This window comes from Micrasema longulum, unplaced genomic scaffold (assembly GCF_059751315.1).
Source record: "Micrasema longulum isolate JH-2025_06_02 unplaced genomic scaffold, ASM5975131v1 h1tg001806l, whole genome shotgun sequence".
Lineage (NCBI taxonomy): Eukaryota > Metazoa > Arthropoda > Insecta > Trichoptera > Brachycentridae > Micrasema > Micrasema longulum.
In genome coordinates, this window is record NW_028278980.1 from 153,148 (window position 1) to 180,720 (window position 27,573).

General features: G+C 33.4%; 2 protein-coding genes across 3 annotated transcripts in view; both read right to left on the reverse strand.

The window, feature by feature from the left end:
• Positions 1 to 4,005, reverse strand: part of yl (Putative vitellogenin receptor yl) — a 62,427-nt gene extending 58,422 nt beyond the window's left edge. The window contains exons 1-3 of the mRNA XM_088237994.1: positions 3,998 to 4,005; positions 1,656 to 1,867; positions 158 to 280 (exon numbers count right to left, since the gene is read on the reverse strand). Coding sequence (XP_088094120.1) covers positions 158 to 280; positions 1,656 to 1,867; positions 3,998 to 4,005 — 343 coding nt within the window. The remainder of the gene's footprint in view (positions 1 to 157; positions 281 to 1,655; positions 1,868 to 3,997) is intronic.
• A 9,381-nt stretch (positions 4,006 to 13,386) lies between these two features.
• Positions 13,387 to 27,573, reverse strand: part of LOC148273905 (uncharacterized) — a 53,795-nt gene continuing 39,608 nt past the window's right edge. The window contains exons 4-13 of one of the 2 annotated variants that reach the window (XM_088237982.1): positions 25,662 to 25,784; positions 24,674 to 25,319; positions 24,416 to 24,541; positions 22,067 to 22,192; positions 19,925 to 20,062; positions 19,065 to 19,242; positions 17,535 to 17,677; positions 16,301 to 16,367; positions 15,553 to 15,716; positions 13,387 to 15,186 (exon numbers count right to left, since the gene is read on the reverse strand). In XM_088237982.1, coding sequence (XP_088094108.1) covers positions 14,667 to 15,186; positions 15,553 to 15,716; positions 16,301 to 16,367; positions 17,535 to 17,677; positions 19,065 to 19,242; positions 19,925 to 20,062; positions 22,067 to 22,192; positions 24,416 to 24,541; positions 24,674 to 25,319; positions 25,662 to 25,784 — 2,231 coding nt within the window. In that variant the 3' untranslated portion in view covers positions 13,387 to 14,666. Of the gene's footprint in view, positions 15,187 to 15,552; positions 15,717 to 16,300; positions 16,371 to 17,534; positions 17,678 to 19,064; positions 19,243 to 19,924; positions 20,063 to 22,066; positions 22,193 to 24,415; positions 24,542 to 24,673; positions 25,320 to 25,661; positions 25,785 to 27,573 lie in introns of both variants that reach the window. The other variant, XM_088237981.1, reaches the window with a different exon arrangement.

Genomic DNA, 27,573 nt, shown 5'->3' on the forward strand with positions numbered 1-27,573 from the left:
CTAGAGCGTGTTTCGATGATTTTGCCTTTTTGATAAATTGTTTTTAATGGGAGCTAGGACCATCCAAAACACAATAAAAGCTGGGCGTTTTACCCGCCGTCTTCGGACGCACGGTATTCAAACACGATGAATAATTTTGAAAAAGGGTTTTACTTACGGCTGCAGCCTCTCTCATCAGAATGATCCGCACACTCGTACTCATTATTACAACGAAACAAGGAGTTTATACACACTCCATCGTTACAGCGCCACCATTGTGGTTCTTTGCAAGACTCAGTACCTATAATAAAACAATAAATAATAAAATAAAAATTAAGATAAATATTTTTCTGTTTTGTACACCATTTTGTAAAAAGGACCTAAATTATACTTTTATGGTATTTGTTACAATCTACTTCTTCTTCGTTTTTTATGGCCTTTTCACCTCTCAACTCGGGTTTTCTGACCAGTATCGAGTTTTTTATTTTTTTACAGAGTTCGGGTAGAAAATCAGGATAACAATCATTTATGGGGCATCCCATCAATATCAATATAGTGTAAAGTTTCCGCAAACCATGTTTTGTAAAATTTTCATTGAAAATAAACACAAAAATGGCATTTTTCAAAAAAAAAAAAGATAAAAGCGCCATCTGTGAATAATTTATAATATTAATAATAATAATAATCATCGTGGTTTATTAACAAAAAATTACTAATTAATTAATTTCTTTATCATATCACATACATACTTAGGTAATAGATTTCTCTGGATTATGTCTAGTCCGCCTAACTAGGTACAACCTGTTTTAAGGCAGACATTTTTATGCAAAAATAAACAATAGCATCACTACCTACGAGTTTTTTACTAAAGAGTTATACAATATTTAAATATACCATTTATTATTTTAAAATATTATTGAGCAAGTTTTCCGATTTTTCTCTACCTAAATCCAGTTACCATTTCTTTAAAAATTTATTTAAACAAATTTGTGAATTAAAGTATGTTTACTGTGTTGATAATGACAGATGGTTACGGGCAATATGTCGGGGCCGCACTAGGCATCCATATAAAGTTTGAGTCTTTATCGAGTAGAGCTTAATTCAAATTTTACTCGAAAATAGCAACGTTAACCTTAAAATTGCATGTAAAATGACATGTCCAAATTTCAGGCCGCTACGACTCGCCGTTTCGGAGGTGTGACGGACAAACAAACAAACTCAACACAGGACTTTGGTATATTGTTTATTGTTTATTGTGAATAAAATGAATAAATAAATAAAAAAATAAACACACTTTTGTAAAATAAATATAGGCGAATTATAAAAAAATAAATTGGAATAACCCTGCAATAATAAATACAGTGGTACTTATTTAAAAGTATTTACAATGCAAATTGATATCAATTTGGCAATTCTCGACCTGAGTACGGCCCATTGTTTTGCTGCAAACTGTAGCTAACTTAATACCCAATAGTCATAGAATGGTTTTCCTAAGTTTGGGCTCCTTTATAGCATGGCGCGTTATTACTCTGAGGTTTTACCCCTTTTCTGTCAACAATATCTTCGTTCCAATGAGAGAGAAAGATTGTATTTCTACGATGAAAAATATTCAATCATAATTTCAAAATCAGAAAAAAAAAAGTTGTAATTGAATTACATCAGCAAGTAATACATACCACAATTATCTTCATCTGATGCATCGCCACAATCACTTTTGCCATTGCATTGTAGGGTTTTCTTTATACATTCGCCATTGTGGCAGCGGAAGTTGGTTGGGAGGGAACAATCATTACCCGTGTACTCTAAAGGTACACTGCCGACACTTGTTGGCGTTTCTGCCAAACTCAATACCAAAATGAGGCATACTTCGGCTAAGATCTTTCTTTTGCTGCAAAAAAAATCTAATTTTTACCGCAAGTAAGAAAACATTTATTATATACAATTGCCCATAGCACTGAACTTTCTCATTTATAAACATATTACAACAGAGATGAAGAACACTCTGGAGAAGGTAATATGGTAATACGGTAGAAGGTAATGTAAATTAATGCCTCAACACCCGTTATTATGCCCAGTGAGGTGTTCATATAGAAAAGAAAAAATATTATGTTTTATGTGAAATAAACAAATAAAAAAAATAAACATAGAAGTCTCGGCATCTACAGGGCTTATGACCTGTCATTGGCTGGTTTAAGTGGCCACTTTACACACTGTGTAACATTCACCATTCTGCCTACTCATATTTTTTTCCATTATAAACTATGATTGATAATAAAAATAATGTAACCTCACCGGGGTTACCAATGCCGAGGGCACTTGACAATATACTTTTTGAAATATTTTTACATTACATTTGAGAATAAACAAAGAAGACTTTAAGTTTTTAAAACCAGAGATAATTAACAAAATGTTCAGACAGTTTTAAACACTACGTATTTATGTTTATAATTCATTTATGCACATCTGTATTATTTATATTACAAAACGCTCAATAAAAGAACAAAAACATGATATAAGCTATACATTTGTGGAGCAGTTGATTAAATATTGGTTTGGGCGAATGACACAATCCATTTTACTTCTACCCAGCTCCACTATCCATTTTTTATAGCCTTTTTGAACATCTATATTCCTTCAATTCTTTCATCTGTTGATGTTTGTTAAGTTAAAGAGCTGAAACCTTTATTTATGCGGTACAGATTCATCGAATTGAATTATTTCACCTACATATTAGGCAACGCATGTTTTTTTTTTTTTTCATTTCTATACTTCTTTATGGACCAGGTGGATTTATCAACAATATTTTGAGTTAGTCAAACATTTTGTGGACAGGGACTGGATTCAACTCCCTGGGGAGCTGTTAATTAATATATTACAACAGAGGTGAAGAACACTAGAGAAGGTAATATAGAAGTGGCCACAGAAACCCGCCAATGACATAAGCCCTGTAGATGATTCTGAGACTTCTATATTACCTTCTCTAGAGTGTTCTTCATCTCTGTTGTAATATGTTAATTAACAGCACCCCAGGGAGTTGAATCCAGTGCTTGTCTAAAAAAAAATTGACAAACTCAAAATATTGTTGTTCCTCATTTAGTTTTTCTACTCGTCTAACTAATAAAAGGGAAAATTGACTATGTACTCAAAATACATTAATGCAGCTAATTATTTTGTACAATTTAACACGTTCGTGGCAGCCGTCAAATTTGTCTCTCATTCAGAACATGAAAGCATAGCCGTCAGTTCAAAAGACATTGGTAATGAAAATACGGCTATAGCCTATGTGAAACTGAAGTAATTATATTGGAGGAGGAGATATTGTGTTCCTATAAAAACAGTCGGCAACAAAAGCGTTCCAATATGTTGGTCCGGTAAGATTTACTTTGGTTCAATCGAAAGTGAAATATTCCAAAATATAAAAAAGTTATGACATGTGTCCATATGAGTGGATCCTATGAGAAAAAAGTGTCTGCAAACGTGTTGACATTCCTAACAATTATGCCTGTTATTATTTTATCTAACTCTAATCTAATTCTTGCATTAATATTTATTCTGTGTCTGCACTTTAGTAAAATTGCAAAGCAAATACATTATTGTCACAATTTTATTGTGACATAAATAAATGCAAATTAAATAATTTTAGATTTTCACTATTTTATTGTTATCCAATAATATTTCAAATACTAACATAATATTTTAAAGATTTAAGTATTCACGATGCAATATGCAATAGCCATGACTTCATACTTTTATGCACTTTATTTCAAATGTATCCAGTAAGTACTCGGAGATCCTAATTTATCCGTAACTTTGACACTTAAATAAACACCATAATTCATTTGAATACGTATTGAAATGTTGTTAAGTGTAAATAATACGAAAATTTAACACAACTGTATTGCAATAAAATGCATTAGCATTACAGAATCAAAAATCACATGCTTATGAAGTGATTATTAAAAGTTTTCACTTGTAAAACACCATTGTAAATTTAGTTAAATAAAGCTATTTGACTTACCCGTTCATTTTAACATCAGAAATACTTTGATAAATATAATAAACACACGTATAACGGACTGGATAAACAAAATAAATTAAAATAATCCTTTCTCTTCAGGTGTCCTGAAGAAAATGATCGAAATTATTGGAAGATCATATATGTAGCAATAATCAGTATAAATTTTTACCTGTAATTGTAATCTGTGTTCATCACATAATGATGTAGGTAAGTTAATATTATAACATTTTATTTGTCTTGTGTCATTTTCTAAAACAGGTAGGTAGGAAATATTTTATTATTAATATTTAAATTGTTTGTTAGACTTTGTGGTCAAACATTTTTATTATGTACTTACATATTAAATTTTCGGACTGTATTACATTGAAAGTGATCGTTTTTGAAGTTGAACACAGAAATATCACATTGAAATAAATAATTTATGAAGCTGAATGCAAAGATTATAATAATATCATAAATTCAAATTGTGAATCACAAATCACACTAGGTACGTGAATGAAAACGGAAATGTCATGAATCATATTTTATGGGTACACTGCATAAGCTGACTATGTCATAAAATCGGAATTTAGTTTTTTTTTTTCAGAAAAATAGAATTAGTTCATGCATCATATATTAAAAACCAACAGTTAGCAGGTATACGTACTTACATTTTTTAAATTTACTTTTGTTTGACAGGCGCCGTGGCGCAGTTGGTTAGATGGCCAACTGTGAAACTGGCATCGCTTGATCGATTTGAAAAAAAAAAATCTCAATTGGTCTGGGTGTTGTGGTGTATTTTTCATCACTTCTTTCCATATCCTCTCTTTCCTACTTACTGACAAGCTTCTAAAATAGAAGCTTAGCCGGTTATTCTGTCTGGTAATAGTCCGGCTTCTTCCGAATGAGTATTCTGTGGTTTCCTCTTTTACTAAGCAAATGCGAAGAAGTTTCGTAACGCGGCCGACTCGCCAGATCCTCACTCAATAGTTAGAGCAGTTAGGAGGAACAAATCTTTTGCAGTGAATATATGCCTTGTATATATAAGCAAAGCAAAAAAATAAGCAACTCCTCTTGATGTTAACAAAGTAAAACTACCGCTCACCCGGAATTCTGCTGAGGCATCTATTCTCAAAACTCAATTGCTGGCTGTTTTGGGCCCTAGTGAGGTGTCATGATTTGCAACCATAGAAAAGAATAAGTGCTTTGCTAGCCTTGGTCCAGACAGCCCTCATTACATTGACTGCAGTGTGATTATATGCATATACTATTTTTTATGCTGATTTAATCATATACTCATCTTTTGCCGTTTGACTGGCAATCTAATAAATTATATTATTTCAATAGATCTTAACACTTTTGAGCTCCGATCTGTGACTGTACTTAACGTAAATAAAGGAAATAGGGTGAAGAAATAAAACAAATGTTTGCAGGTATCGACTTCCTTATATTTGTACATTGTATTTGACATAAATCTTTGATAATATATCTTTATCTTAATTTTAATGAACATTTTGTCACATGTAATCGGTAGCTTACATTTACAAACTATAACTCATTTCATAATTACAAATTATTAATAGAACATAATTTATCATACTTCACCAAGTATTTAATTTAACAATGTTTTCCCTCCATACTGTTTGAAATTAAAATGGTTAACATTGAAACTGGAATATTAAGTTATCAAATCTGTAAATCATCGGATAAAGTGATTCTCTGTTCAAGTAATATGTGATTTTTCTGTGCATAATATCAGACAACAATATTTATTGAAAGCAGTGGTGATCACTCATAAATACAGGGACACTCACTTCTCCGTTTCTCATCATTATGAGATTTGGAGTTCCAATACAAATCTAATTTCCTGACAAATACCAACTGCTTCCTTAGAGTTGGTAGCGGAGAGCAGGCCCGGTGATAGGATTCTCGGGCCCCTGGGCAACGAGGTGTACAGGCCCCTCTTACCCCTTATTTGCACTATTTTCCGAGATTTATTTTACACAATTTACATATAAATACGCTGAGTAGCGCTGGTGCAGCAAGAAAAAAACCGCGGTAGTTTCAAAATTAAAAATATACAAAAGAGTTTCTGGGGTCAGGCTGGTTCTTTTTTTATTATTATAGTAGTTATGAGTGAAAAAAATTAATAAGTAAACAAAAAATAATTAAAAAACATGTTTTCTTGGTTTGGTCCCGGGCCCCTGGGCATTTACCTCCTCTGCCCCCCTCCCTATCGCTGGCCCTGGCTTGATAACTAAATTTATAACCTTTGAAAACTAAATTTTTAACCTATATTCAAATGTAGAAAGAATGCAATGAGAAAAATGTGAAAAGGAAAATTTTTGTGTTTTTTTTATTTTCTGAACTAAGTCCATAGTCAATAGATTAAGATTATAGTCAATTTTTATAATGTTTTCAATATTCCAATGAGATTTTTAAAAAATAAAACATGGAAATCATTGAAAAAATGCAATTCCTTAGCATTTTCTTTTCCCTAAAGTATAATTATTTTTGTATTTTAAAAATAAATGCAATAGGATTTCAACAGAACAGATGATTATTATTTTTTAAAGTGAGTTGAAAAGAGATATAAAAAATCTTTTAAAATTTACATTAATTTTGTTCGTACGTATCACAAAAATATAGTATGTGACGATTAATTGAACTATCCTTTTCTTTTATGTTTTTGTAGGTACTAGTCCTAGCAACTGTTTTATTGTCTAATAATTTTAGTTATACATTTTTTTATTTTTATCATAGGTATGAATTTTCATTGAAAAGATAAAGATTTTTCCACAAGATGCAAAATATTCACAGCTGTATGTATATTTTTTACTATTTGTTCTGACGGGTTTGAAATTCCCTGTCGCACTCGAGGGGCCCTGCCTTTAGGAATGTTCATTCTGATTTTTAGCATAAATTTTAGGCATATAAATAAGATTTTACCTCAGTGCATTTTGGTTGTATTTTAAATTCGTCTTGGGAATAACATTAGTTTTTTTTTCTGTCATAAGTTATTTATAAATTTCCTTACATGATAAATGACAAGTAATTATATATATATATATGTATGTATGTGTGTATGTGTGTTTGTGTATGTGTGTATGTATATGTATCAAAAGGTGTATATGAGTAAGTTTATATTTTATTAGTCTGTGCTTTCTATTAACTTGTAAACTATTAACAAGTATTAAAATGTAATTGCCTAGCTTGGAACGGGGTATGCACCCTTGTTAGCTGGGCAAAGTGAACATAAAATTGTATTTATTTATTTATTATATATACGGCCTAAGCCAATTACAACAGTTACGAGAAGAAACATAAATACAAGAAACTGAACAAAAAGAACATAAAACTATGTAGCAAAGACAAACAAGGGCGAAATAATAATGGTATACAATATATTCATAAAAACGAAAGACATAAGATTTCGAGCTAAACCATGCTAATCCAACTTCATCCCACACTGTTTAGTTGCAAGAGATCTACGAAAAGCCGGAAGATCTATCCCAAAGAATTCCAAGTCGTGTGATGAATTGACTAATCTAATATAATAATAAAATCAAAAGTTGCTCTTAGAAGATTGAATAAATAGCAGATTTTGACATCTGGTGACATGGTTGGGAACATGAAAAGAAATTAATTGCAACAGAGGCGGGACATCACTTATAGCATTAAGTATTTTGAAAATGCATATAAGGTCCATCTCAATTCTACGTCTCTCCAATGAAGACAGATTAAGAGATTGCTCTATTCAAATTTCAATCAACCCCTTTGTAATCCGAGCAACCATGCCACTTTTCTTATAAAATGTATAAATAAATCAATAATTAAATAAACACTTTACAAAAGCAAAGCAGATGACAATTTAAGTTCTTTAATAGACTTTCTTTATGATCACACCTGACGCTATGCAGAAAACTGAAGAAAAATTTGCAATACATTTACATTAATATGTGATGCATCTAGCAAGGGGATAATTTTATTTAGCCTTACCTTAAAAGGTATCACCTTTTGTCATTATTTTTTAAAACACGCAGTTTGGATTCATAGTGTATTCTAGAGAACAGAAAACAAAAAATATATTAACCTATGCTTTGGGGAGATGCACAAATAAATTAAGTTCAATTCAGTTGTCTCATGCAATCAATTTTGCCCAACTTGATGAGAAAATGCAAGCTATTGTTGTTTGACTTTTACAACAATAGTTTATGCAGCTGTAATGAATATTTTTTACTAACCAATTAAAAATGAATAATTAACGCATTTGTAATTCATTGGCTGTGAATAAAAATATGCTGAAATTAGGATATACAAAAAATAATAAATAAAACAAATAATAATTTTTAAACTTTTAATAATTTAAGAAAATAGTTTTCAAAACAATTTCAAACAATAAAAAATTCTAATATTCCAAACATGCAATAAATATTCAAAAGACATACAAAACGTAACACATTTGTAAATTTCAAATACAAAAAACATCTAAAAATTTTTACATATAAAACAATTGGAAGCAGTTTTTGAAAAATTAGAAATCAGCACTTGGTTGATTTTGACTGTAAAATAAATTAAATAATTAAAAACAAAATAAATAAAAAAAAACTGTTAATCTCTTAGATTTATGCCTGTTTTATACGGATTACAAAATTACACAAGAAATTGGTCATAACCTTTGTAAATGTCTAAAAAATATATATAAAAAAAGTCTTTACATTGCCCAAATTTAATATCAAAAAATAATTACGGGTTTAAAATAATTTCACAAATTTGCTTCCAATTACACTGGAGTAATTTTTAAAATCTTCTCCAGTAAAAAAAAAAAAATTAACAGTTAAAATTTTAATAGTTTCATACTTTTACAAAGCACTGTAGAAATAATTCAAAATAACTTTAATTAAATTTTACTATTTTAAAAACGGTACTCGCAAAACTAAATAAATGTATATATTCGCTTTGTGAGAAAAATTATTGTAAAGCATATATTATGTAAAGTTGAGTGGATATTAAGATACTCATAAAATTAAGTGACAAGAAAATGGCAAGATAGTTGTATTTTTAATAAAGCAGTCTTTGAATGAGTAAAAAAACGTATAAAAGAATAAATTATTGTTTGTCACTTTTTCACTGAGAATTTATTGCTGCTCTAGTGAAACAATAGCGCAACTGCAAATTAACAACTTTTAAAAATAGTTTTAGTTTGGTTTTTGCGACGCAATAAGCCAAGAGGCCCAGTGATGAAGTTCAGTTGTTTTTTTAAAAAAAAATATATTTGTTAAAAAACATTAAAAAATACTTTCATGTATCAGCACTATGATTTTCTAATTAATTATTAAAATTCAGAATAATAAAATCGAGTGGAGATAAGACGAGAATGTTATAGTGGTTGGCGCGTTCGCCTACTATTCTTGAGATCCTGGGTTCGATTCCCGGCAGGGTGAATGTGAAATATTTATCTCAAGGGCTGTTTATACTGCAATATTTCGTTGCTCTGGACTGTCATCTGAAGCGTAAGACTGATCACCTCTTCTTCGTGTAACAGATGATCGAAATATACCAAATGGACCACTGAGTGTGAAAAGGTAAATGATGATGGTATAAATATATATGTATAATGTCCGCCTTGTGGTCGTGCGGTTAGTGCATTCGCCTACCATGCTTTCTGACAAGGCTAATATATGAATGATGATACTAGTGATGAATTAAGGTTTTAATTTAAATTCAGCTTAAAAATTTAAGCTCAAATAGATTGGAATAAATTGCCAAGCCTAGTTGTCCATTCCATTTAGGCCAACCAGTTTAAAAACCGTTTGGATGCTTTTTTGAAGGAAAAAGAATGCAGACAAAAAGCGGTACACGAGATATAGGCGCATCAGCGAAGGTTGCATGCTTATGACGAAAAATTATAATAAATCCTGAGGATAATATTTAAATTAAAAATAATACTGTGAAGCTGAGATTCTTAATCCATTATGAATATTTTAATTTTTATTATTGGCAAGCAGCCTTTGCTGGTCTTCGTATTCTCTTTGGGCCCGTGAAATATATTTTAATGAATTATTAAATAATAAATAAAATATTATTCAGTAATCTAGAAGACGGGAATTTGCTCCAAAACAATTAAGCCAGCTAGCTGCCAAACTAAAAAAAACTTTTCTGTGTAATACCGACTACCAACCTAGGCAGGAAAAAATAGAGACATAGTTAGGGATACCAGTAATTAAGAAATATACTTATCGCTTTTTAATTTATATTATCTAAATTAAAGAGCGTTAAGGGCTATTCTAGTAACGAAAGAACCCTTTCAATACCCATTCATTGCTCTGTTTTTTTTGCCTCCTCTTTCACAGTGGTAGCTGCTCGATTGTGGAATAATCTACCCACTAATGTAAAAGGTTTCTTTATTTACATTCATTTCACGCATATTCTGAAAAAAACGGCATTTTAAAATGGCTGAATCGTATGATTTCCTAACTTTTTATCAGACTGCATTGAGGTACAATTAGATAATGAATACTGCAGACCAAATAAACTCAATTCCATAAGCGCAAAAGAGACAATCAAAATAGTGTAAGGAACTTGCCCAAGTGGAAAAGAGATATCACGTATTTGCCAATTGTTAAAGTAAAAATATTCACATTCTACGATAACTAATCCGGGGCCCCGATTACAATGCGAAGTCAACATTTATCTTCAATTCTATCTACAAAGTAAAATTAAGTTTTCTGTATGAAATGCAGAATACGCATACAATTTTTTCTTCTAAATATGTTCAGAATTAGGTGACCGACAAAGATACTTTAAATGTTCATGCAAATATACACATTTTCGTACACAAATATCGGTTTTTCTATATAGACAGTCGAAGATAACTCTGTTAACTTCCCATTGTCATCGGGGCCCAGGAGGCCTTAGTCCACCTCTAACATTACTATATTAATCATGCGAAACTTTGCATTAAACATTTAATCTTTAATATCATTAGCTGTACTTTGAATAAACTGTAACAGTCTTAGAGATAAGTAAAATAATGTAAGAAGAGTATGACTGATCATCTTACCTTCATATTAAAAATAATAAACGGTTTTAATTTCAGAGTAACAAGGCTGTTGAGACGGCATTTTGATCTATCGCATAGAACAAAACGGTCGCAAATTTTTGGTTTGGTTTCACAACAAACACGCAAAGGGCGGTTTCGGTTGGTGCACGCGATTCTCGACCTACGGCCTATTGTTTCGCTGTGAACTGTAGCTAACTTCGTGATTGATAAACCTAGAATGATTTTTGTCCATTTGGACTGCTCTACAGCTGTGGCGCCTTATTACTGTGAAGTTTTAATGTACAATTAGTTGACTGGTTTAACCAAAGAAAATCAAGAGACCCCTACAAAATAGAGGCATAGATTTATGTTTCATTATTTAACTTACTTTATGGTTCCGTAGTGAAAAATGTGATGCATGTGATGATGGTTATGAATTAGAATAAAAATATATATCAGTTACAGTAAAAGCCCCTTTTTACGTTTTTCAAGGGAGCAAGAAAAAAAGTGTAAAACTGCGGAAAACGGAAAAGTGAGGAAATGAAAAATGTTTGGAAAAAATAGGAATTACAGTAAAACCTATTTTTTGACAATTTTTAATGATTTCACTAAAAATATATTTTTATTTTGTATTTTTTCAAACAATACTATGTAATCTGTTTTTTATTTGATTTAAAAAGAGCTAAGTTAAATTTATTTTATGTGTAAATAAAAAAAACAAAAATAAAATTTTTAATTTGTATAAAATAACGTACAATATTGTTTCCCCCAAATGTCGGGAAATTTTATTTATACGGTCTCACTTTTTTCCTATGGCATCACTAAAAACAGCTGTCATATGGATCGCTGCAAAATTGTTTCACACTTTTAAGACAACTTTTTAAACCATCTTTTTTATAAGTTTAAATATTTCTATTGTTATGTTTTAAACATCGCATTGTACAAGGAAATATGTCATTTTTGTTCAAATGAAAACTAAAACTAACCTTAAAGTAAGACACTTAAACTAAAAGGTCAATTACACTGCACCTGCTTTGAATTAAGGTTAAGACAATAATTTATCCTTCATTAGTTGTTTACCTGTTTTTATTCTTCATTCGCATGGCACACGCGATGGTGTTCGGACCGCGGCACCATTATTACGACGTAATTTTGGCTTTTTTGACATATGTAAAAGCGGGGTGATAAAAATGTAAGAAACATTATTTGGGGGGTATATTTGTATGAGAATGTATGAAGAAAAATGGGTCCTGAATATTTCGGTGTAAAACGTGGGAAAACGTAAAAACGAGGTTTTACTGTATATTTTTTCTAAGGAAACGATACGCAAATTTGATAAATGAGGACATGTTTCGAATAAAGACGCAAAATTTACATAATTTATTTTTCAAAATGCAATTATGAATAAAAAATCAGTTTTTTAAGATCATCGCTTCCGTAATCACCACTGTGATCTTCTGGGCTGTTGTGATGAAAAAAAAAACCTATTGTGGATGGAAATCAAATGTGTGCTTTGAGAATGTAAAGGAAGACATATTTTATTTTAATGTGCTAGTTTTTACTAAATAAACAGTCGTTTATCGTATACGTGTCTATTCCAAGCATTTCCTCATTTTTGGCAATCGTAAAATATACATATAATAATTTTTACAAGAGATAAAACAGCTTTTTAAATTCCTTCGTACAAGTCGATTAACATATTCTAAGAACCACAAAATATATGTATTATTATTCGATCTAACACACAAATATATAAGATTTTTCTTAAGACAATAATCAATACTGAATATTTTAATTATTAACTACTTAATCTAGTTTAGACATATGTATATATAATATTATATGAGACTCAGAAAGAGATTTAGTCGACTTTGTGGAATTAAGAGAATACTACACCAACAAAAGAAAAATGAATAAATAATGAGGAATTTTAGTACGAAAAAACAGTGCGAATATTCAATTCGCCTTCGGGAATAACAGTGACACAACTCAAAAGCACATCGGACACACATGCCAGCACTATTAGTGAACTAACGTTAATTCGCAAAAAGCAAAAACAAGGCTCAACCCAAAGTTCACTCTGTGCCATCTAGTTTTATTCGTAAATGTTTTCAGAAATAACAATGGCATAATCATAATTGAACGTAGTTATAGAGAAAGCAGCCAGCCATAGAAAAGTGAAACTGAGATAATAGCCATTTTGTGAAAAGAGTGAATTATAAAATCTACACAATAGTTTGAATGTTTTTGACTTTAACAAATGATAAACAATGAATACATAAGTTTTTTTTTATATATTACAAACAAGAATCTTATTGTGTATTTGACCAGTTTAAAAGATTTTAAAAGTACCATAAGATTTTTCTAGTTTTGTGGGTGTTTTCTGCAAATTGAGAAATGCCGTTTTTGTGATCGACACCTTTTTCCGGAGGTGATTAATACAGTTTTTTATATGAAAGCGGTCTGGCTGTTTTTAGCAGAACATAGAATCGACCTTACTGCACCCGATAACATCAATATCTCATTTTTCCGAAATTGTGCACGGCTGCTTTCTGCATAACTACGTTCAATTGTGCCACTATTATTTCTTGAATTTAAGTAAAAATGTAAGTAAGAAGAATATAGTTCTGTGTGAAATAGAACCCCGGACGACTGCTTTAGACTCGATGGCTGCTCGGGGCTGTTTCAGCTCCCTACCCTATTCCGATCTCGTTGACGCTACATACGAACAAACATACTGCGACTCTTGCGCTAACTACTTTGAGTTGTACATAATAGTCATTGTTATTCAAATTGGGAGTGCGAAATGTTTATGGTAAACGTGAAAAAAGTTTTAAAACAAATTAATCTCAATTCCACGAAAGTTTGAATTTTGAATTAACATATTAGGTTTCTGAAACCTAAATAAACCGTTTCTAAAAATTAACTTCACTGAATCATTTCGTATAGTAAGTGTCATACACTTTTTGAGTAACTTTGACCACGTCTTCTAATACTTGAAAATATTTAGTAAGTGTACTAACAATGGCAGTATTCAGCTTTGAGGAAACATAGTGATTAATACAAGCATTGGTTTTTAAATGGAAGACACTCAAAATAATGAGCTTAAAAAATATTAATATAGATTCCTACACGCTCATTTAGTGCAGACTTATTTAAAATGGGATTCGATTGCGTAGATCGTATTTCCTAAATAACAAGAATGATCTGCGTAGAAATCAAAAGCAAAGGCCGGAAATGTCTCTATTTTATTGACCCTCTACGTCCCATTCGGGCAACCTTCGGCCCGCGGGCCTTCCGTGTAACTTTCCCGGCATCTTCAAGTCTGATAGCCGGATTGTGGTCCCGTGGTAGTGTCACAGGCTTCGAATCAGAAGGTCCGAGATTCGAACCCCGCCCTACCACAATTTGCTTCTTGTGAGAATGCAAATAATATATATTTTTTTTTAATGAGAGATGAAATCGAATCCATCAATTTGAATAAACCTGCGTACTACAATATAACCGCAATACATTTGCGTAAAATTCTGTTTTCGAAACAGTTTCTTTAGCACTCGTAACTAATCTTATTTATCACTTTTTTATTAAACTAGCACCCGCCGATTTGCGAGTTTTTTGATACGTTCTTTGAGTTTTTAAATGTTCATTTTACGCGGCTTGTAACTTGCGACAGTTGCACAGCCATTTTATTATGCGCGCGTTTCGCTCGACGATGCTCGGCGGTTCGCACGATCGGTACAGGCGCGGATCCTTCTGACCCATTCCCTGGACCGTGTAATCGCCGTTGTTTGCGATGAGGTTCGAGTCCGCGATGCTGATTTCCGAAAAGACCGGGCTGTCGCTCGACTCCGCCACTTCGCTGTCCGGTAGGTAGACCTTTGGACTGCCGTTGGCGTTCAGGTTGACGGCTTGCAAGTCGTGATTGGGAGACGATTTCTTCACGTTGTTCTGTAGGTCGGTCTTGCCCTTGGATCGCGATGGTTTCTTAAGCGAGTTGAGGATGATTTGTTGGTAGGACTCGTCGTTGAGGCCGAATTGATCGAAGAACTTGTCAAGTTGAGATCGAGTTATCCGATCGGGTGACTCGTTGTCCGTACTGGATGGGGGCGTCGTGGAGAGTGGTTTGTCCATTATCGGGAGGATTCCTTTGCCTTCTCCACGGTAATACCTACAAAATTATAAAGTAATGTTAAACACATAAAAAAGAACACAGTTTATTTACTAGATGGCATTTTGTTTTCCATTCTTCTAAATCAAAAAGGACAGTAAAGTAAACACATATTTTATACTTTAAACCTTTTTTGTGAGTTTTAATAGCATGATTTGGCGTACTTGATAGCTCATTTAATGTAATTGGTTACTCGTTCAATTTACTTTCAGGCTTATGTAATGTATTATGAAGCTACTTGGAAACCTTTGTAATAATTTTTTAAATACATAAAAAATTGTGTTCTTATGATTCACCAAAATATTAAAAATAAAAGTTACGGGTAGCTCATTAAATTTAATGTATTTAGTAGCTCGTGGAATATACCTGTCGGAGATGTCTGACTTAGAGCGGATGACGGGGCGACGCTGCTTGTAGCGCAGGCAGCGCTGGCGCCGGAAGTTGCCCAGGCCGGGGGGACTTGCCCCCGGATCCTCCGCTGCGCCCCCCGCCTCCTCCGCTGGATGGCTGTATCGAGCGGGGGCCATTTGCTACGGACAAACAAGTTACTAAATAAGAACTGATTGACATAAGAACATTAGAGACGTATTTCCAGGGACTATGAAACACAGCGAAACACCAAAATTACATCACCACAATATGCGTTTTCCCACAATGCGTTTTGCAAACACTTATTGCCGCCATTTTCATGTTTCTGACAACTTAAGAATTTGAAATTAGTCTCTAATCATTAAACCAACTTGTTGGTTGAAAGAAATTGCAATCCCCACTAAAAACGAACAGCTTAAGAGTCTGAAGTTAGTCTCTAGTCTCTATCATTATAAAGACTTATTGGTAAGATAAATCAATAGACAAAATTATTGCCACCATTTAAGTGTTTTTGGTTGTGATTTTACAAACAGTTTATTGTATTTTAGGAACATTTATAGCCGGCATTTTCGTGTTTTAGTTGTAATTTTAAGATGGTTTATTATTTATGAATACGAAATTAAAAAAGGAAATAGAAAGTATTTTTAAAAATCGTAAAAATATTCCTTATTATTAAAAGACAACAAAATATATCATAGAAAAAAAGAGTTAATATCTTATTTGGAATTTATTAACGGTTGTGTACCTGGTTGTAAGCAGAGGTAGGACGATGTGGTGTCATATGCCTGCTCTCCCTGGACCCTGAATCTCTCCTGCTAGAAGTTAACAAAACATAAATTTCAAATCATCCAAGCAATTAATTCAATCAGATTGACAGATATTCCAACAGGGACGGAGAACCCCTATGAATAGGGAATATGGCACATTAATTGTTATCGACTGATTGGATCACTTAACACATTCATAATTCTCCTCACGTTTGAACATCTGCAGTTCTTCAATTTTGCTATCGGTTGATTTATATGAAGTAAAATGGTTAATCTTATAAGGTAAGCTCGCTTTCTTTTATCAATTTCCCCCATCCCAAATTGAGACCTCCGAATTAAAGTAAAAATAAAATAGTCTATGATAATGTTTTAAACTACAGCCAACACTCTACCAGATATTCCCACCTGTTTTAAAACGGAAATATTAAAAAGTACTACAAACATTGCTACGACAAATGATATGTTTAGTATAAACAACATTTATCAATATTATTCCTGGCCGATTACCTTTCTTTCCCATCTTTACCTTGACCCATCCTTATGGTACCTACCTTACATCAAGATAGAAGAAATGCAGAAATAGAACATTTGGATTTGGAACAAAACAAAACAACATTTTTGACAAGACAAAAGATTGCATAAAAATTCTCGGATTTGTCGCGTGTCGTAAAAGTTATCATAAATCATTGCATAAGTCATAGTGAATTTCATCATCCAGTGCCCAAAATTTATGAATATCCTTATCGTATCAAAGATAGGTCCATTTCCATGTTCCTTTCCTTTCTTCAAATAATCCCAACTTTTACAAAACAGGACAGGTAAAATTCTATATTCTGACTCGTAGGTTGAGACACAATGAAGTACAAATTATGGCCTTAATTCTCCAACGACCCGACCCATCTTTGTCGTATTGTTAACTCGAGACAAGATCTAGACATTTTTTTGTTTAAATTAACAACGAATTAAACATTCCCTTATGTTTGTCAATGCTTTTATTCTTCTTTTTTAAGGTTTTTACTGTTCTTATATTGTAATATTAATACCCTATGAATTGTAAAAATGGACAATGTTCGTAAATAAATCAATATACTTTCAAACCGATTTCTTGCTGATGATTCGACCGACAGCAATGTGGTGCACCTTTAAATTACTTGAATCTATATCGAAAGCCTGTTACGGCAGGCACTGAGAATCTAGGAATGAGTGACTTACGGGTAGAAACCTTCGGAGCCATAGGAGCCATAACCCGGGGGATGCCCATCCTGGAACTGCAGAGGGGGGATGCTGGCCTGGAAGTGGATTCCCACCAGGGTCTGGCTCCGACCTTCCTCTATACCAGTCGCCACTCTTGTTACCTGGAATTTAAAAAAAATTATAATGTATTGAAATCTGTAGTTTAGCTGTGTCCAAACTGATGCAGTTCAATGTGTAAAATAGAACCTCAGAACCTTAGAGTAGTTTTCTCGACTCGGGGTAAAAATCCTGAAAATGGAAATCAAGTGGAATAAGTGTGCCTAATAGTTTAATGGTCGGGGCCAACCATACTTGAGGTTCTGTATTTTATCCCGGCAAGGTCAACATTAAATATTTGCTTAACCGGTCAAATATAAAATTAGCACAACACAAAATGTAACGAAAGAACAGAGTATTTTGTGCACTGACTTTAGTATTTTTTGCTATTGTAATTTTCACGTAAAAACCAAAGAATAATAATTAAAATTTTGTGCTTTCTAGGTAAAAACTAGTGAAACAAAGGCTGCAAGAAAACTATATTTTTTTCACATACAGGCCGTTTAAATGCCGACAATAAAAAAGATATGACAATATTGTGAACAGATTCGACCACGCAGGACAGTATTTCCGAGTATGCTTTGACCACTTTTACAACACGAGGTTGATTTTGCAGCATTTTCATACTGCAAAATCACTTTATCGTGTCTCTCGTTGTATTGCGGCCATTTGTCTTACAATGCTCGGCTCAAATGCATAAATTTCATTCACCAATGATCGCCTGTGATTATTTCACTTTTAACAGTTCATAGTGCACTACGCCAAGCTGGTCCCACCAAATACAGAGAATGACCGTAGAGCCGTGAATATTCGGTTTGGCCGTCGATGTTAAATCAGGTACGGGAAATCCCCATGATTGTCAAATATAGTTGTAAGGAGCAATTGCCTATAAATGTTTTTATAAACATTTTTGTATATGTATTGATTACACAGCACTTTTTTTCAACACAGTAAGGGAGGGGTTAGTGGTTAACAAATACAGTAAAACCTCATTTTTACATTCCTCAATTTTACATTTTTCTACTTTTTACGCTGAAATGTTTAGGTTCCATTTTTTTCCATACATTATCATTCAAATATCCCCCTAATTAACGTTTTTCATCCCTGGCTTTACGTTGAAATTTTTTCAAAACTCATTCGATCTGTCAACTGTATGCATTTTATGCAAATTCAAAATTTTATTTTCGTGTTTTTTAAGGTTAAAAAGATCAAACAAAAAAGATCAAATAAAATAAAAAATTATTGAAAAAATACAAAATATTTTTAAGGAAATCATAGGTAAATATGAATAATTTACAATTATGACCGTTTTTACAATTTTTCTGCAGTTTTTCATTTCCTCACTTTAGCATTTACCTCAGTTTAACACTTTCTTGTGCTGCTCCCTTGAAAAATGCAAAACAGGGGTATTACTGCGTATGTAAACTATAAAGCACAGTGATAAGTGTTTACCGTTGTCCCCTGCAGGCCCCGGGGAGTAGCGAAGTTGGCGCAGATCTGCAGCGTGGCGTTCAGGTTGAGGTGTGGCGGTGGCTCGGCCGACGTGCTGGCCCCGTCCTGGAACTGGGGGGGCGCGCTCACGCGGAACTCCAGCCCGTCCGCCGAGTACCCGTCGTAGTAAGACGAGTACCTGAGGAGAGGAGGAGAAGGATACATCAGATGGGGGCCCGAGACGGAAGCTTAACCGAGCATTTAGTTGCGAAGCCAAGGAACTCAATCAATGTAATAATACAGTGAAACCCCAAAATTACGTCTCCTCAACTTGCATTTTCTTTACGCATAATATTAAGAAGATATTGCTTTTAGCAATAAGTCCACCAAAGTACTTATTTTTTGTACTTAAAGTTTTAAATAAATCCCATGGAATTTTGTATTTTTTAGAACACTTAAAACCCAGTTTTACATTGTGGAATAATTGGATGGGCATGTGCAAATGACACATTGATCAAACAAATAATAATTGCACAAAAAGCTTTAATAAAAATTATCTTAAGAGTCCCAATCAGAACTAGCTTCCTTGGTATATTTGAAAATCTTAATGTAAAATCTATGCCTCTAGTCTCCATCCCAATCATTATACCGTGTTGGTAAGTTGAATCAATACACAAGACCTAGAAATCATCAGACAGTTTATCATTAGTGTTTTACAGACAATTGTTGCTGCCATTTTTGTGTTTTTCTTAGCTGTAATTTTAGCAATTCAAATAATTGTAAATATTTGTAACAAATATTAATATACACATGTAATATTAACTAACATAGTAAGTAAACAAATGTAAAAAATAAAACAATGAATTAATGTACTGATGTACCTATGGGAACGGGAGTGCTGGGTGGAGGATCCGCTGTCTCTCCGCTGCTGTGGGGCGGGGGGCGCTCTCAAGGAAGGGGGCCCGCCTGAGCAGTGTCCACTGGAAGCCCCGGAATCGCGAGCGTAGCTAGAGCCCGATCTGTAAACGTTAAAAAAAGGTGCTAGATCAAAAACACTGGACTAGCTCATTAAAAGGAAACTAAGTATTATTAATATTTAACATGTTCGCAGACACTTTTTTCTCATGGGAGGACACATATCATAACTCATTTTTTGGAATATTCCACTTCGTATTGAACCGTAGTAAATGGTTTGAAGTAAACCTTATTGAATAACATACTGGGACACTTTCATTCCGGCTTTTTATCTTTTTCGATGGCGCTACACCCCATATTGAGCCATGGCCTCCTTTAGCTTTTGCCTCCAACCACGCATGTCCTCAGCTGCCATTTTCCAATTCGCAACTTGTGCTGGACTCATTCGTCTTTAGAATCGTATGCAACTTCCGTAATTCGACGAGTGACAGCATTCTTGAACCATCCATACGAATGCAGTCGATTGAAAACCAATCGACTTTATCTCGAGCGCCCCAAAGCACTCGACATTGACAATCGAATGTGACATCGTAACTTTATTTGTTTTTTTTTTCCATACATATATTATTTACATAGAAATATAATTACAAAAATACACTAGAAAAATACATCTTAAAATTAAGCTATAACATGAATTGGAAAAAATGCCCACAAAGGCTACAGCGCCTCAGCGTGGGCCATTCCTTTTTATAGCACATATATATGGTATGACATGAAAAGAAACAAAAAGAAAAGAAAAATAAAAGAAAAACCAAATTAACAAATGCTAAAATTATAAAAATATGATTTATTTGCAGAATGCATTTATTTTTAATTTCAATTACAATTCTATTTTTTTTTTTTAATGTTTGAATGACGAGTAGGTATTTTTGTTGTATTTAACTTAAAATTTACAACACTAATCAATGTTATGATGATGGCGTATCAACAAATGTGCAACAAATATAACTGTACTTAATTTTAATTAATCATCAAATGAAGTTTTACCAGAAACACGATTTTAGAATTATTTTTTCGCGCGTCAATGTCAAAACACGCATTTGAGATACAAATTATACAATCGGTATGTGTTTAAAATTCATTAAATGAATATGAAATATATCTAATAACATGTAGATGTGTGTTATGTCAAAAGCAAATAATAATTATCAATGTTGCAATGTCTCAATGAAACATTTTCTTTTATTTTTTTCATAATATTCCATACACAAAATATTCAACGGAAGAAATCTGACAAGAAACAATAAAGGTTTACGTGTGGTAGGACAGTCATAGATAAATACGGATTTGTTAGTGTTGCCACTTTCTCGTTTGTCTTTGTAATTAAATTGTAGGAGGGTTTTCAAGAATAGCATTATGACAAAGCAATCGAGATGCCCAATCGTCTATTGTCGACGGGGGTGACAAAATGCCACATCTTTCCAGCATAAGGTTCCTGTGTCTCATTTTACGTCATCCTCTCATCTCAGCCTAGGTCTGTCTACCAATTCTTCTATAACCCCTTATATCTGGTATTGTAAACGCATTTATAATGCGCATTTACGCACTAAATACGCGCTATAAATGCGTTCATAATACCAGTCCTGGATCCAGTCATGATTCTCTTATGCTGCTTTTTATAGGGATACAATATCTCCTACCATATAACTATTTCAGTTTCACATATTACCTCTTCTGGACTGGGGGCTATAGCAGTCATTTCCTAAATGAGAGACATGATTTTGACAGCTATAACCGGCATAACCTTGAACGTGTTAAAGCATTAATGAAGCACTTAAATATAATAAAATAAATATTAAACAACTCTGTTTTTAACCAATGTTTTTTTTATTTTTCTAACAACGGTTTCAAATCTATACAAGCTCCCGTATGTAATCCATGTTTGTGTGTCGAGTTCTCCGTCATTGTTCCTTAATATATGTATTTCAATAAATAAATACACAAGAATTGTAAAAATCCCAATTTCTTTTATTTACATGACCATATTGGTTACAAACACGAATATACCAACTTAAAGATAGCGACAACTTTATTAAGGAATTCTTTACCTGTTATAGTAATAGGTATCATCAAACGTCTGAGCACTGGGATCGCTGTTGTGACAAGATATGGAACGCCGAGAATGGCCGTCACTTGTCTTACTTGAAAACACAGATGATCGATTTGATCGCCCACTGAAAAGACAGATAGAATCAGCTATACCGTTTATCTAAGATCTTTCAATCTTCTACCGAAAGAATTACAAAATGTTAAATCACTGATACCATTTAAAGTAGGTTTGAGGTCTTGGATTAGCATGGAAGGAATAGATAAGACACCTTTTTAAAAAAAAAAATATTAAAATTTATAACGAAATACTGCAAATAAATCCTGTATTTTGTTCTATCAGCATATGTTAATCTTGTTTGTTTTTTTTTCTTTCTTCATAGTTATGTCATACCATATTTTTATGCTATAAACTTTTGAATCATTAAAAAAGGAATGGCCCACGCTTAGACGCTGAAGTCTTTGTGGGCATTTTTTCCAAATTATGTTATAGCTTAATTTTAAGATGTATTTTTTAAAGTGTATTCTTGTAATTAAAATTCTATGTAAATATATGTATGGGAAAAAAAACAAATAAACAAAAAAATATATATATACATACCAGACAGAATACATATAAACAGTTGGTAGATAAAAAGGGGATAATGACGTTGATTTGTTTGACACAAATATCATTTACCACGGATCAAATTTGATTTTGATTTCTTTGCTAGTAACTCCTGACATCACTGCACTCCTGTCTGATGGCAAAACGATGCATCTATAGTTGCATCGTTTTGCCGTAATACGGCTCAAGATATTCTACTCTCTGAGATCTGTCATATGGTGACTAAGATTATTTTTTATAAAGCTTCCTAGCCAATTGGCAACATGGATTGACTATGGAAAAGTTCTGATTTGATTGCCATAAAACATTTTAAAAGCGATTATCTCAGTTTGACCTTTTTTGAGATTCATCGTTTTGCCATTAGACAGGAGTGCAACCTGTGTAGATGTATTGTGACAGGTTAATTAATTCTCGGTCAAATTCTTTGCAGAGCCGGGCTACAGAATGGAGGACGAGTGCTTCCATTTTTATTGCTAAATCTCCTTCTCTAAGCCCGAGTCCTTAAAGTATCGGGCTATTAGGTAGGGGGCGAGTGCTCTCGCATCCTCAGGTTTAACCAGTGGTCCACGGAAGATGCGGCTTCATTTGCGATATAAAGCATTATATTCTCATAACATGTGTAAAGGTGTTCAATCGTCCGCACTGCAGAACCTACATCTAGAAGTTTCAGAGAAATTCATTCTAGTAAAGTTTTTGTTCAATCTGCAGTTGTAGTTAACCCCTTCAGTAGTTCCCGACCTCAGTTCATTACGAGAAGTACATTTGGGCAACCAATTTGGGTGTTGGATTGTTTATTTATTTATTAATTTACACGCCCTACGGGCTTTTACATATATTAGAAATTACATTCAAGTGCAGCATTGAAACATAAGTATGTAAATTTAGTTAAAATGAAAGATAACTAGAAAAGCTAAAAGATACAATAATAAGTAAAAATCAGGAAATGTACCAACATAGGTATAGGGTACATAGAAAAATATTTAATAAATTTACATATGAAAACATACACACATACATATAAGTTTATACATTATTAAAGAGATACATAAGAAAAAAAAAGTAAATAAAGAACAATATTAAGAAATTTTATACAAATTAATGTATAACCTTTTGAATACTTAACCTATATTTATATAAAGACAGACGAAATATATCCACTTCACCGTACTCATTACCTAGCCGGTGTAGTCTAGGTTTTGGTGAATTGTAATAATAATTGTGACTGCCAGGAGATTGTGTACAATGTGTAGTCTATCATTTTTTTTAAGTCTTTAACATTATTTTATTGTAAAATTACTCGATTTTATGGAAAGACAGAATAAGGAGTGAGAAAATAAGACATCGTACAAAGGTGGTTACCGATATCACAGAAAGAGCGGGCAGACAAAAATGGCAGTGGGCAAGTCTTGTGGCGAGAAACGAAGTGGATAGGTTGACCTCTAGAATACTGAATCGGAGACCCTACAAAAATAGAAGGGAGATGGGGTGACCAGAGGAGATGGCCTGATGATATCTTTGAACTCGTGGGACAAGGGAGGAAACAGAGTGCCGAGGGCGGAGAGACGTGGATAAACTTAGAAGAGTAGAGGTAAATGGGCTGATAAGAAGGAAATTCTATTCCCTATGTTAATAATTACGGTTCAACCAGGACACAACATTATAAGTTCATGAAAATGTAAACTGTACATGAATTTGAAGACAATAAATAAATATAATCTGGCAGGAATATAATACTAATGTTTACCTTGTTGTGGCTTTGGAGTAGGAGCTAAGAGCCTCACTAGACCTCATCGCAGGATCCAGGCGAGGTATGGAAGCATCACACACCACACCCAGGTAGTTAGCCCCACCACTTGCACCCGATAGTCTTCTACAAAAAAAAATGAGTACTTGTACATTATGAATGACCTAAGGCATAAATCTTTTATTTAAAGAGTAATTTATAAATAAGTACACAAACTTCTAACATAGAATTACATAACAATTTAACCATATTACACACCTTTCTTCTTCGGTGTAGTGCTCTGCTTGCTTGTGTAAGTCCGGCAAAGACTTGTGGCTGTTGATGTTCATAGCGTAGCTGTTATCAGGAGCGGCCTTCATCGTATGCGAGTGGGAATTAGACCGAACATATCGATAGTTCGACCGCTCGGTTATAGCATACTCCGCAGGTGGACTAATGGTGCTAAAATCCTCAATTAAATCAGTATCATCGTAGTACTCAGACTTCTCTAAAATTCCATAATCAGATCCTTCGTAGGCGTCGACAACTGATAGAATTTGTCGGGCGTCAATCTTTTCCGGGCTCGAAAACGGGCTCCCGATTGAAAAGCTGTTTGAAAACACATTCGCAGGATCCGATCGCGACGGTTTTGGGACGACAAACGAGTCGGGAAAGAATATGCGGTTGTCTCCGGAACTGGATGGCCGATTGAGGCTCTTGCTCGAGAAGGGGACCGGGTTAGAGGTTCTGGAGTGTTCCGGGTCCGACTTGACCTGGCCCTTGGATCCCGAGGTCCCCGATGATGAGTTTCCGGAGAAGGTGCCCGAGTTGTAGTGGGAGCGAGTGGCGGAGGACGGGTGGGAAGGTATCTCCCACTCGCAGCAGTCGCGAGGAACGCGCTTTTCCGTGTAGTAGGAACCTTGGCCTAGAAAGCACAAATTATTTACATTAAAACAGGGAGATAAGCCGTAGTAAGGGAAAAGTGCTGCAATAGTTTGGATATGTGGAGAGAACTATTTTCACATTCTGAATCTGTTGTGGCTTCCTATATGGTAGTGCTGGTTGAATAGCTTTATTTTTGTTTAACTTTTCTTCCATTTTATAACATTAATAACACTCTACCGCACCCTATGGAGCAGTCGGTGCGGAAAAGGAAATTATGGTGATGATTATGTTAATGGTGCCTTTTGCCTGAAATATTGGAGTGTTTTTGTTTTGTATTGATTAAAATATAACAATATTTATAATTATTCAAAAATTTTCTTACTATTTCTAGATTCGTGCGTGGAATCGTTGGGTGACTGCATGCTGGTGGAACCGAGTAATCTACGCAGTTGGTTCTGCAACGGCTCCCCGCCTCCACGTCTATGACGTCCTGATAATGTTGCGTCTGTGAAAAAAAACCAATTAGATCCCTTCAAAAAAACAATGAAAATCTTTATCAACCATATTTTAAATTCTTAGAATTTGGTTCTGTGGTAGTGTTGCAGTCTTTAGATCAGAAATGAAACTTGGTTTCCATTTATTTAAATAATCAAAAAATGGTCTCACCATCAAAAAAATAAAATAAAATGTTTAAAAAAAGTGGCTAGTGTTACGAACTCACGGATCAGAGGTCCAGGGTTCGAACCTCACTCCACCGCAACCTGATTCCCATTTTCTAATAGTGATTTATTTACAGCTCATTGAAAATTGCTCCGAAAATTTAAATATTCGGGTAAATCAAATATTTATTTTTTTTTCATTAAAAAAGGAAAAGAAAATATTGATTAAATAAACAAATTTAAATTGACAAAATATTGGTAGCTAACCTAAGTTGTGACCGTTTTTTATTTATTTAAAATGAGTACCAAAAATAAGACAAAATGTTAAAGGTCATTCGAAATATTTTTTTCTGGTCTAAAAGATATTGTGTTCACTTTTACATTATGCATATTATTTTATTTGATTACAAGCATTATTAATATAACAAATTTGATCGAATAAATCATTATTGAATTGACTCAAAGTTACAAATAATATAAATAGGAATCTAAGAAGAAATAAATAGAAAAGCCAGTCAAGCGAAAAAAATAGGCAGAATGTTGAAAATAACAGTGTGTAAAGAGGCCACTTAAACCATCCAATGACTGGTCACAATCATGGATGTAAGATTACGTAATTTTACCAAAAGGCGCGGTAAAATACCGTAATTTACGGTATTTTACGGTAATTTTCGGTAAAAAACGAATATGACGTACTAATTTTTATTGTTTGAGGATATAACAAATACGAGTAGCTTTGTTTTACGACACGTTTTATGACAGTGAAAACCTGGTTTAGATCCGTCGTGTGGTTGTCGAGATTTATTATAAATATGGGACGTTCAAGGTCATTCGGTATGTACTTTTTTCACTTCTTTTTTACAAAAAGATTATTATTTTTGAAACTAACCAGGATCGGTGGACATAGGGCCTTTAGTAAAACCTTGAACGACCACCGCTCATGCCGCAATTTTGAAAAAAAAAAAAAGGTTTTTTTGCTTACAAATCTGTCCCTATAGATTTTATTTTTAAAAGATTTTTAAGTCTGAGAAAATACTATTTACTAAAAAAATCGTAGTATCTTTTTTTCTTCGGACCAATACTTTCCAAGATACACGTTTGAACATTAAATAGAATTTATCGAAATAGCGGTATTTTCACTAACTTTTTACTTATTATTTGATAGTTGACCAACCTGAAGTCATCATCATCATCATCGTTCCATGTCCACTACCTAGTTGAAGCATATGGTGTTGGGACGTAATTGTATGCAAAAAAACTTCTTTTTTTTTTCAAAATCGCGGCATGAGCGGGGGTCGTTCAAGGTCCGTTTACTAAGAACTCTATGTCCACCGATACTGTTAAGTTTAAAAACATAATAACCTTTTTTATCAAAAAAAGTAAAAAAGTACATACTATGCATTGAACGTCCCATACTTATAATAAATCTCGACAACCACTAGGTGGATCTAAACCTGGTTTTCACTGTCATGAAACGTGTTCTGAAACAAAGCTACTGGTATTTGTTATATCTTCGAAAAATAAAAATTAGTACGTCATATGACGAAAATTCGTTTTTTACCGAAAATTACCGAAAATTACCATAAAATACCGAAAATTACCGTATTTTACCAAAATCTGGAAAAATTCCCGTAA